We start from the raw sequence: 12,066 nt of genomic DNA, 5'->3' as shown, positions 1-12,066 counted from the left end.
TTGTTAAATTAGAAGTTAAAATCTCTAAGCTAAAAAAACTGATACTTCAGAAAAACAAAAGCATATACTAACATGTTATGGGGTACTGGTAGGAGGAACACACATGCACTCATCTGAAGATATCACATTTATACTCAATAGTCCTTTACTGTTACTGCTCTCAAAAAAAAAATACAATTACTTTTGTTACATGTAGAAATTTAAACTTACATTTAAAGTCAAACAGTATGTTACAAAAACAATCAATTTAGTCAGAATTATTGCATTCCTTATTCTGTTGTGCTCTGTCTGTTTGACGTGAATGTCCGAGCCAGCACTCTTTCACTGAGGTCCGTGGAGTTTATTGATAGAACGAGCCTTTATGTAAAATGGAAAGATTTGCGTGCCTTTCTAAAATTTACAGATAAGGATAAAACTGTTAAAAGGAAGTTATGCGCTGAGGAAACACATAACAGGGTAGGCCAAGTTAAACTATATGTTTTTGTTTAAAGAGCTAAATATGGTGCATTCTCATGTTTAGTACAATTTCAGTCATGCATTTTCCCAAAGCTGCATTTTGTCCATAGACAGAAAAAAAAGTGACGTGACTGATGGATGTTTTCAGTCCAGTTCAGTGTTCACAAACACAAACAATCAATAATCAAAGCTGGTTATGTCAATTATTTTCAATCAGTTTTATTTATTAGTTGCTACAGCCAGAACACCAAAAATTCAGCCCAGCCTGAACACAACACAAAGTGTCAGTAAGCAAACACACAGTCACAGTCTGGCTAGGTATCATGCACAGTGTTACAGACATGATGTGTTGTCACTGCAAACACACAGCACTAGGCTCAGGTCTTAGATGGAAACATTGAATGGAAACTTGAGCACACGCACTCTCCGCAAGTTCTTATGAATACGCAATCTTTCTTTACATCTACCCATAGACAAAAAAAACAAGTGCACTAGGACGAGCTCATAACACACTCGTCAGGTGCGTGTTCAACTCACCTCCTTCCAAACAGCCGTAACCCAGTAAAAGTCCTGCTGCTATGCCGGCGACCCACTGCGACTCTCTCCCCTTCAGGCTGTGGGTTGGATGGGAGGTCAGAGTTGGATGAAGAAGCGGACGTGGAGGCCAGAGAGGTTGTCACCTCTTCCCTGTCCTGTGAACCTGCTCCTAGTTCCTGCTCCATCAGGAGCCTTGGGCTGTCAATCAAACAATGCTAACTAATCCCAAACTCACAGAGTCAGAGAGTCCTCATGCTGAGAAAAACTAGAAGTGAAGGGTCGCACCATCCTGATCTCCGCCTCTCGGAAAGAGAGGGACGACAACGCCAACAACGCTCAGTCCACCAGATCCTTGCAGACTTCCACGTGTGATCCGCTTCCCATTCTGCCTTTAAGACACTTAATCCTGTAAGCAAACCCCCACATTCCTCTCCCCCCTCCTCTCTTTCCTTCCTCCCTCTCTCGCTCCCTCTCTCTCTCTCTCAGGAAGTTCTTACAGTCCCAGTCTAAGCAGAGTCATAAAGCAAAGAGAGTTCCTCCAGTCCTCTCTTCATGTCTTTCTCTCTCTTAAAGCGCTCATCTTCTGTTTTCCTCTCACGGTGGCTGCCGCTTGCACTCACACACGTGTCTATGCAGGCGCATACACATACGCTCTAGCCGGTTGCACTCACAGACATTGCACCACACCAGGAAGTGTCAAACTCAGAAGAGACTCATTTGTAGGACCCCAAATGTAGCAGCCCCTCCAGGTGCCTGATTGTTTTTGATCTTACTTATTTGCATCTATCTCACCATCAATTTGTCTTTCTCTCTCCGATAGAAGAAAATGAGATATAACTCTGACAATGGAACAAAGCAGCTCACAGTTTGCTGATCAGATCAGTAGTGCATCTAGTTATGTTCACAAATATCACTTACAGACAAAGTTACTTTGGAAATCTCTATACAGAACTGGTCAAAGATAAAAGATCTATAACTGAGGTCACAGAAACATATATAACACAAAATGTAAAACAACACACACACACACACACACACACACAGACAGAACAATACGTTTATGGCTGGGCAAGCGCACTTCTAACAGGAAAGCAGGTAGGAGGAAGATCTTATAGTAGTCAATAAATGCAGTTTGACATTGAGAAAAGAAAGAAAGCAAAAGGCATGAGGGAAAAAGATGGAAAGAGAGATAGCCTCAGGTTCTCTGCTGTTATTGAGTTCTGTTACTCTGTGTGTTAGCAGGCATGTGTGTATGTCTCTTAACATTTGGTAAAGGTTTTTCTTTTATATCTTTTACAGTTACATAGAGATTTACTACCAACCGCCAACACAGTACACATACTGCAGACAAGGGCTATTGAGTTAACTAACCAATTTTGGAAAGAAAAAAAAGATGCTAAAAATAAACTTTAACTAAAAGAAAATAAATTACAGATGTAAAATGTAAAAGAACTTTACTTCAGCAAATCGCCAAGGCAACATTTCCTATAATAGCTATAATAGTATCTCAGCGATACTAAAATAACACTGTGGACAGAACCACAAGAACCAGAAAGGAAGTATTCTCATTAGGTCATATTGTGTGTGTGACTGTGTACTGTAACATGACAACAGAATAAGAAAGCCAGCAGAAAGATTCCTCTCCACTACCAACTTTTCACACTCACTACAGACTTCCTGTGAAGGAAGGAAATGATGTCACAAAAATGGGAGTCGTACACAATTACGGTTGGACCACAAACCAGATATTGTTTCCTGCTATTCTTTTCTTATAAATACATGTGTGTGCTTGTGTAAGAGAGAGCAAGCTACATATAGAAGGAAGAGGGAGAGAGGAGGTGAAAATAGGACAGCTGAAATGATGGGTAGGAAATATATATCGGTGTAGGAGTGACAAGTAGCATCCACTGTAACCTGGATTCAGCCTGATCTAATATACCACCAGAAACAGCAGCAGGGAGAAATTTCCACCAGAAATCAATCCATCCATACTCATTTTCACTGTAGCACCTCAGCAGGACACATTCTAGTAAAGCACCTTAATTCAAGTATCAAATTAACCCTTTTTATGGGCTTGAGTCTAAAACAGATTGTAAAGAAATGATAATTTTGTGCCTCTCTAGACAGGATCTCCACCTTGTGGTTACATTGAGTAACTGCATGCCTGCAGGGATTTTCCCACTGTGGTTACAGTCCTTAAAAACCACTGGTTTATTTACTCAAGTAAAGTTTGTTGTATCAGATTAGATTACATATTATATCATTTATATCATTAATAGATTATATAATATGATATTTATAACAAAGCGAAAGTGACTCTGAACTAAGCACAGATTATGGATGTTTCTAAAAAAAAATTTCAGACACACTGTTCCCACAATAAATACAACAACTTGAACTATTATTAAACTCTGTAATCCCCTTACTCACAAACATAGCAATCTTTCACAACCCCACATTGCTATCTTTCTCTCTCTGTGTCTCTCTCTCTCACACACACACACACACACACACACACACACACACACGTGATGAGATTCAAAAATAAGAGCTGGTGGTCACAGATGGTTTCCATATGCAGGTTTGGTGGTTAACTACATCTGGCATAAATACATTCAAGAACACAGAACAACTAGACAGTGAAACTAAAATTCAACCAGCCTATAAACACAAGCCAGACACAATATATACAGTAAATGCACACCAGAATGTCAGTTATTTCGAGAACACAGACTGAGATGCAACATTAGCAGCAGAGCATGGCATTAGCATCAGCAAGGTCAGGAGTTCGACTCCCTAGGAATGCATGATTGATAAAATGCAATTCAATGCAATGTAAATTGCTTTGGATGAAAGCAGAAATTTAACTATTCTTAACCTGCATTTACATAATGGGTCAGAATGCTGCTTTCTGCGTGCATTCACTGAATTGGCTCATATTTAGTAAACATTTGCTTGTGATGACTGACAGCACAGCGGATGCATACAGACACAATATTAATAGCAAGCTGCACACCCTTAACTTGTTAAATTTATAAAATACAAGCGCTGTTCTCTTATAAGTCAAAATAAATGTGACAGATTAGTTTGAAAGTTACTGTATGCCTGCTAGAACATGTACACAAGTTCACACGCTAATGCTACCAGACCACACAAAAGCTGAATCAGAAATCATATAGCTAATGTCTAGTAGGTCCTAACATCTGTTTAAAAAAAGGTATTTTCTATAGTATGAACATGAGTAGCATAAAATAAATTTGGATATACACTACCATTCAAAAGTATTTGAACTGTAAGATTTTTAATGTTTTTAAAGAAGTCTCTTCTGCTCAACAAGTCTGCATTCATTTGAACCAAAATACAGCAAAAACAGTAACATTTTGAAATTCTCTCTTTGAATACATTTTAAAACGTAATTTATTCCTGTGGTTTCAAAGCTGAATTTAGCATCATTACTCCAGTCCAAATCATTCTAATATTCTGATTTGCAGCTCAAAAACATTTATTAATATTATTATGTTGAAAACAGCTGAGTAGACTTTTTTCAGGTTTCTTTGATGAAACGAAAGTTCAGAAGAACAGCATTTATCTGAAATAGAAATCTTTTGTAACATTATAAATATCTTTATCATTACTTTTGATCAATTTAAATTATCCTTGCTAAATGAAAGGATTATTTTCTATAATTCCCCCCAGTGTCATGTGACACTGAAGACTGGAGTAATGATGCTGAAAATTTTGTTTTGATCACAGGAATACACAACATTTTAAAATATATTCAAATAAAAAGCAATTATTTTAAAATTATTTTTAAAAATAATTTAATTTAATTGTAATAATTTAATTATAATTTTCTTTTTTTATTTAAATATTTCACAATATTACTGTTTTGCTTTATTTTTGGATCAAATAAATGCAGGCTTGGTGAGCAGAAGAGAATTCTTTAAAAGAACATGAAAAATCTTACTGTTCAAAAACTTTTGACTGGTACTGTGTCACTGTCACATGACCTACCAGCACAAGTTGCATTGCTACACTGCCATTCCCAACTCCTGTCCTTTGGCTTCAAAGGATAGTAGAGTGTCCACGGAATACACATTCCAGAATTCTCGTAGTAATATGTCATCCAGGCCTAATGTTTTTTTAAATGCTATGAATTGGGGCATACTACTCTTTTGGCATACTATCCAATATGACATTCTGATGCAGCAAAAGTGTTCTTATTGTTAGATCTTGCATTTGGCTTCAGATTTAAATGTTGCAACGTCTTCATAGTGCTGACCAGAGATCAGAGCGTCAATCTTACAGCTAAATGAACTGACACAATTAGCTTGCGCCATCAAACGGTAAGCATATGGAGGGATAAGCAAGTGTAGTTCAGTCTTACCTGTGGTAAGGTTGAGGCGGAGGGGTGGGGGGCAAGACCCATTTCCCCCTGTGTGCCCACATTTCTCTGTCTCTTTCAGGGCTGCCAGATTGACTCTAGTTACTGTCATGCACACAGCAACTGTAGACAGCAACTGACCCTTGCAGTCTGTGCCTCTCTGAGCTAAATCTTTCTTCCCCAACACCCCCTACTTCCTGTTGTGACACTTCCTTATGTGAGTGTATGTTTGTGTTTGTATTGTGTGTGTGTGTAAGAGAGAGAGAGAGAGACAGAGAAACAGAGATGGGTCAGGGGTAAAACTTGATTCTTGTAAAAGAAACCGCCTCAAATAGAATATGAGCAACAGACTGCAGAAATACACACACACACACACACACACACCGAGAACAGGCTCTCTTTCAGGGCTGCCAGATTGACTCTAGTTACTGTCATGCACACAGCAACTGTAGACAGCAACTGACCCTTGCAGTCTGTGCCTCTCTGAGCTAAATCTTTCTTCCCCAACACCCCCTACTTCCTGTTGTGACACTTCCTTATGTGAGTGTATGTTTGTGTTTGTATTGTGTGTGTGTGTAAGAGAGAGAGAGAGAGACAGAGAAACAGAGATGGGTCAGGGGTAAAACTTGATTCTTGTAAAAGAAACCGCCTCAAATAGAATATGAGCAACAGACTGCAGAAATACACACACACACACACACACACACACACACACACACACCGAGAACAGGCTCCTGTAGGAAACTACTTTTAGTACACTTAAAGGAGAGCCCCAAACAAACACACACACACGCATGCACACTGGCAGGCAGCTTTCCCTGCTTCTTACAGAGGAAAGTGACTGATGATCTTGAACTTTTATATTTTTGTGCATGAGATTGAGAACACAAGCTGCTATAATAAACCAAAATGAAGAACAGACATTGTACAACTGTACTTCCTTTGTCACACTCATTTCACTTTTAACCACATGTAAACACTCACCCACAGATGCATATCTTAAGATATTTTATAAAGCAAAGGCTGATGTCCATTTCCACTATCTGTCTTTCTGTTAGAGACATGCATTTTGCTCATTCTGACAACTCAAAAGATGAATCCACCAATATCAAAATATTTTGTTTTATCATCATCTCAAAAATCTCAGTGTACAGTGATGAATCTGGTTACTCTAAAGCACTGGTTCTCAATTCCAGTCCTGGGGACCCCACATTTTGCATGTCTCCTTTATTTAACACACCTGATTCAGATCATCATCCATGAACTGAACTGAGTGTGTCAGATAAGAGAGACATACAAAATGTGCAGAGCAAGAGGTCCCCAGGACTGGAATTGAAAACCACTGCTCTAAAGTAAAAATATTACCGTAAAAAAAATCACAAAATGAAAAAATGTGTTTGTAGCCCTGGAATTGGCTTAGTGTGAAATCAGTTACACAACTGAAGCATTTTCATAAGTCATCATTGATTTTCACTTTCTATCCTCTCATTGTCTCTCTGCAGAACACTGGGTTTACAGATTGCTACCTTAGCGAAAGCAAGAAGGCAGATTTTTGCCTCTAGTACTGACCAAACTGATGAACATCATTTAACTCCAAATAATTACTTTAAGATATAATAGGACAGGACAGGAGAGGTAAAGAACATGTAAGATGCTGTCATCTCCCCTCTCTCCACTAGGGGGAGAATGTACGCTTCTTCACTGATGGCTCTGTAATCTGTTTAGCTATACCCTTTCTATCTCTCCATTCTGTTGTTCCAAACAAAGTACTTTCTTTCTTCCACTGGAACAAAAAAAGAAAAAAAAAGATGTTTTGAGGTATTGTGCTGGCTGCTCTTATCCATGCATTTACAATAAATGAGCACTAAGGCATTAAAAATATTATTGTACATTATGCTATACGTGTCAATTTCTTCCAGTTAAACCAAACTTTTATGTTTGTAGGTTGTAATGAAGACCTTTGAGTTTCTGTGTGTATCTGACAATAGTTAAAAAAAAAAAAAAAAAGAAATGGTGAAATGCTCGTGAAGTGACTCTCAGAGCAGCTCTGGAGATGAAGTTCATACAGTCCATACAGTTCATGCAGCTCTTCATAGTTCATACAGTGAGACAGCAGACACTAAAAAAACGACGAGCGTCATGCATGCTTGAGTATGTGTGTAGTAGACGAAACTGTGGCATTAATTCACACAGAAACACGCAGGCATATTTAAATTGTGGGTTTTTTGTTTGCAGTTTAATATTTATAGAAACTAGTTTGTATGGCAATTGTATTAAGTGTACAGCCATACCATTTGATTCATATATCCAAATTCAGCATTATCCAGTAAATTTCATTTTTATAACTGTATTCCATGATTCCATCAGCGTTTTCTGCATCACTGAATCAGTTTTTGTGAACTATTTTTTTAAGATCCTGCATATTTATACAAAAAAACATATAGAATGGCCCTCTGGGGTTCAGTGACATTTTGCTCGCTCATCTCACTCAGCTCACACAAAGAGCAACTCAGCCCACCGGCACACTTACAACTGTCAATTATCAGCAACCCAGATGGATTTAAATATGGTAAAATATATCACACAGAGCTCACAGTACTACAATCTACAATTCATAGAAGCACAAATAAAGTCAGCCAAAATATGCATTTAACAAAAAACCAAGGATGTGCACAACTTGGTTTTGTGGACACAGATTCTGCTGCCATTTTAGTGTGTTTGTGATGTGGCAGCGTTTGCTGCATCTCTCACAGCCGAGTGTGTTCTAGCTTCAGAGAGATCGAGGCCAAAGTTACCATGGCGTCTGTCACTGTAGTGACTGCTTATCAGCTACAGGCATCGATTAACTAGGAAACAGTGAAGGCCGGTTTTGATTGGCTCTTATTAGCTTGTTTGCAGCTTTGTCATGACGATGTGATACAGTGACCTCAAGACTAATTGGAGCAGGGCGAGTTGGTCTAATAAAACATGACCTATTGAACGTGTACAAAGTTTAGGAGCACAATATAGCGGAAACTACAAGCAACTGGTCTTCTGCAGCGATACAGTGTGTCTATGGACACATTACAGAGTACACACAGTTCCACTGAGCACACACTGAGTTTACATCTACTCAAATATCTCTCACACACACGGCGGCATTTGTAATTTGTGTTGTACAGAAAAGGCTTGAATAATTAATTTGAACTCAGTCTCAGGCTCTCTTGTGTCAGTCACTGAGAGATGTCCTTTCTGTAACAAACCTGTGCAAGTGTGTGTGTGATCAAATTTGTTTCAGCTCTTTTTCAAGTACACGATAGGACAGGTTTAGGGATTAGGTTTTCTGACAACATCTAAGCAGCTGCTTTCTCTCTCAAGAGCATCTACTTGCAGGCACTGGCTTCAGTAAACTAATGAACAGGACTCATGAACAGGCACATCCTAACTCGAGTGCTTAGCCACAAAATGGTGCTGTGGGATCTGTACCTGGTGTGTTTCTCTCGCTCCCTTAAAAACAATGTAATGTCAAAACTTAGGGAAGCAATCTCTCGGTGCTCAAAGCAGAGGAAAGGAGGTGTTTTTGTGATGGCTCAGACTGTTGGAGGAGAGCTCCTGGTAAAGGAGCACCTGCAGGGCACACTGACTCACTCCAAATACACTCCAATCTACACACCCTTCAGTACAGCTGGGACCCTCTAACTCACTCTTACACACCGCAAATAGACACAGAAAGGCATACACACTCACATACAGTACATATAAAAAAATATATACAAATAGTATAATGTCCAGTAATTCTGTATACTGGACAATCAGACTAGATACAGATACCAGACTAGTCTAGATATACATTTTAACCTTTTCATAAAATCTGACTTTATCATACGCTGTGATACTATTTACCAAAAAAGCCAATGATCACTATATAGACCACCACAAGGACAGAACATTTGCTTTTGTTTAAAAATCAGTAAATTTTTTCTTAAAGAACACCAACCCTGATATTTACACTGTGTCTACACCAAACATGACCACTGTCACAAATCATTTATCCTTTAAGAAAAAGAATGAAATGTCAGTTTAGTGTCAGAGATTTATCGGGCACGCCGCATACAGTGTAGACAGAATCATCATTTATAATAAGTTTTATTGTCCTTAGTTTTGTTGCATCTCGTAACTTGCATCCAGTATAGATGCAGTGTCAGAAATATATATATATATATATATATATACAAATTGAAAGTTAAAACTTGTAACAGGCTTTCTCAATAAGAGTCTGATATTAATAATATAAGATACAATCCCTAGAGATCCAATCATAATACAAGACTAATCATACAGCAAAATGTTAGCATAACTGTGGAGATCATAATCGAATACTAAACTCAAATTACAGTGGACTAGAATAAATAAAATGGTTGTATTATAGGATAATCGTTGAAAAATAAAATGGATAAAGGAATAATAAAGACAATCCTGAAAATTTAGAATAATGAATGCAAAAATTATAATATATGTACAAGTAGATATAGATAGAGTGCTTCCAAAAAGTATTTATACATTTAAGCTTTACTTAAAAATGTAAAAATGTCATTCCATTATATAAAACAATATAAAAACAAATGACATTTATCTGAAATAATATAAGCAAATCATTTCAAAACAAACGTTTTTTTGTTTTGTTTTAAATGATAAAACAATAAGATACACTACCATTCAGAAGTTTGTTAAATTGATAAAAAGTGACAGCAAAGCCATTTATAATGTTTCAAAGGATTTCTGTTTCAAATAAATGCTGCTCTCTTGAACTTTCTACTCATTGAAGAATCCTAAATAAAAAAAAAATTTAAAAACAGGAATATATCACACTTTAAAATATACTGAATAAAAAAAACTGTAACATATATTTCACAAAATTACTGTATTTTTTTTTTAAATAAAATAAAATAAAATAAACACAGCCCTGGTGGGACTTTTAGAAACAATAAAAAAATCATATAACCCCAAACTTTTAAATGATGGTGTATGTTGTGTAAAATGAAGAATTGCTGTAAATCAAGTTAATGTGATTCTACACAACTATGTGAACTTGAGAAATATGACACTACACAGCCACTGAAAATCACAGTGTTTGTTATTTCTTAAAAAACAAAAAGACAAAATATGAAAAAAATAAGAAGATAATTTGGTAGTTGTGCTGTTGAGTGAAATTTCCCAGAGTAATGTACTTGTAATTCCCAGAAGATGCTGCGGGTGTGTCTGTGGTAATAGTGCCGGAGAGGAATGTACTCCACTGCAACACGGTTCAGCTTCAGAAAACCCTCCACATGCCGAAAGAACCACGGCTTGTAATAGTAACCTATACAGTTAGTCTAAAAGACAGAGAAAAACAGAGACAAAATTAAATGCTATGATAACACAGTGGTGTTCAATTGTAGATAAACATGCACCAGTGCTACTGGGAACGTTGGCTCCTCAATGGCCGAACTAGTAGCAACTGGGTCATAGAAAAAGTAAAGCAATCAGATTTGCATTACAGATATTCATTATCACCTTGTCAGGCTCTGCATGATCTGTCATGGTGCCCGTCATAATCACAGCCTCGTCCCGAGAGTACTGCAGTCCCTCCACAAACTGGTTCTCCTTATTGGCTGATTCCTCTGCAAACTTCTTGCAGATAGCATCCAGGCCACGTATAGATTCGTAGCGAAGCTTCACCCATTTGCGAGCTGGGATTATCCGGATCTCTGCCGCAACCAGGAACCCCAAAGTACCGCAAGACCAGGGAACGGCATAGAAGAGGTCCGAGTTTTCTTTCTGTGAGCAAATTTTAAAACATTTGTTTTAACATGTCTATGTTTGTGTTTGTTTTATATCATCTGTAACAATGCCCTCACCTCAGTGCAGCGGACCAGACTCCCATCAGCCAACACAAGCTCAAAAGCCACACAAATGTGCTGAAACAGGCCATAGATGTTAGATGAAGACTCAATGCCTGTTCCCATTACCAGCCCACCTGAACACAACATGAGACATTCGTGAGAGACAGTTTCTTGATGGGGAAGACCTCTATCACAATAAACTGAATGAAATATTTAATATTACTTAATATTATACTACTGTTCAAAGGTATGTTCAAAGTTAGTTTTTTTATGTCTTTGAAAAGTCTCTAATGCTCACCACAGCTGCATTTATTTGATTTACAAAAATAATAATAATATTGTGAAATATTATTACAATAAAGTTTTAAGTTTTTCTATTTTAAAGGGGTCATATGACATTGCTAAAAAGAACATTATTTTGTGTATAATGCAATGTTTTGGTGTAATGCAATGTTTATGCGGTTTAAGGTTAAAAAAATTTTCCATTTTCCACATAATGTACATTATTGTTTCTCCTCTATGCCCCACCTTTCTGAAACGCATCACAAAACTCATAGCTCATCATTCTGAAAAGCTAGGTGTGCTCTGATTGGCCAGCTATCTAGTGCATTGTGATTGGCCAAATACCTCAAGCATGTTCAATTCAATTTTTCAAAGTTTATTTGTATAGCGCTTTTCACGATACAAATCGTTGCAAAGTGGGGACATAATTACTGATTATAATGACTTATACTGTCTTTTTACGCGTTGCGTTGCATATCGCGCCGCGTTAACATAAAACCATGTCTGTATTTGTGATTGGAGAAACGACAAACAACAAGCGCTACT

General features: G+C 37.5%; 1 protein-coding gene across 1 annotated transcript; it reads right to left on the bottom strand.

Annotated features, from left to right (window-relative positions):
* Window positions 1–10,427: 10,427 nt before the first annotated feature.
* On the bottom strand, window positions 10,428–11,391 carry LOC107656168 (delta(24)-sterol reductase-like). Its single transcript, XM_016443900.1, has 4 exons — window positions 11,254–11,391; window positions 10,910–11,173; window positions 10,515–10,728; window positions 10,428–10,444 (listed from the first exon to the last, which is right to left on the bottom strand). Exons 1-4 carry the CDS (start codon window positions 11,383–11,385, stop codon window positions 10,428–10,430), a joined length of 627 nt encoding a protein of 208 aa, XP_016299386.1. The 5' UTR covers window positions 11,386–11,391.
* Between the last annotated feature and the right edge of the window lie 675 nt (window positions 11,392–12,066).

The sequence above is a fragment of the Sinocyclocheilus anshuiensis genome, unplaced genomic scaffold, assembly GCF_001515605.1.
Source record: "Sinocyclocheilus anshuiensis isolate Anshui unplaced genomic scaffold, SAMN03320099.WGS_v1.1 scaffold1429, whole genome shotgun sequence".
NCBI lineage: Eukaryota > Metazoa > Chordata > Actinopteri > Cypriniformes > Cyprinidae > Sinocyclocheilus > Sinocyclocheilus anshuiensis.
The sequence above is the reverse complement of the archived record's forward strand: the minus strand, read 5'-3'. Positions and strand labels throughout refer to the sequence as shown.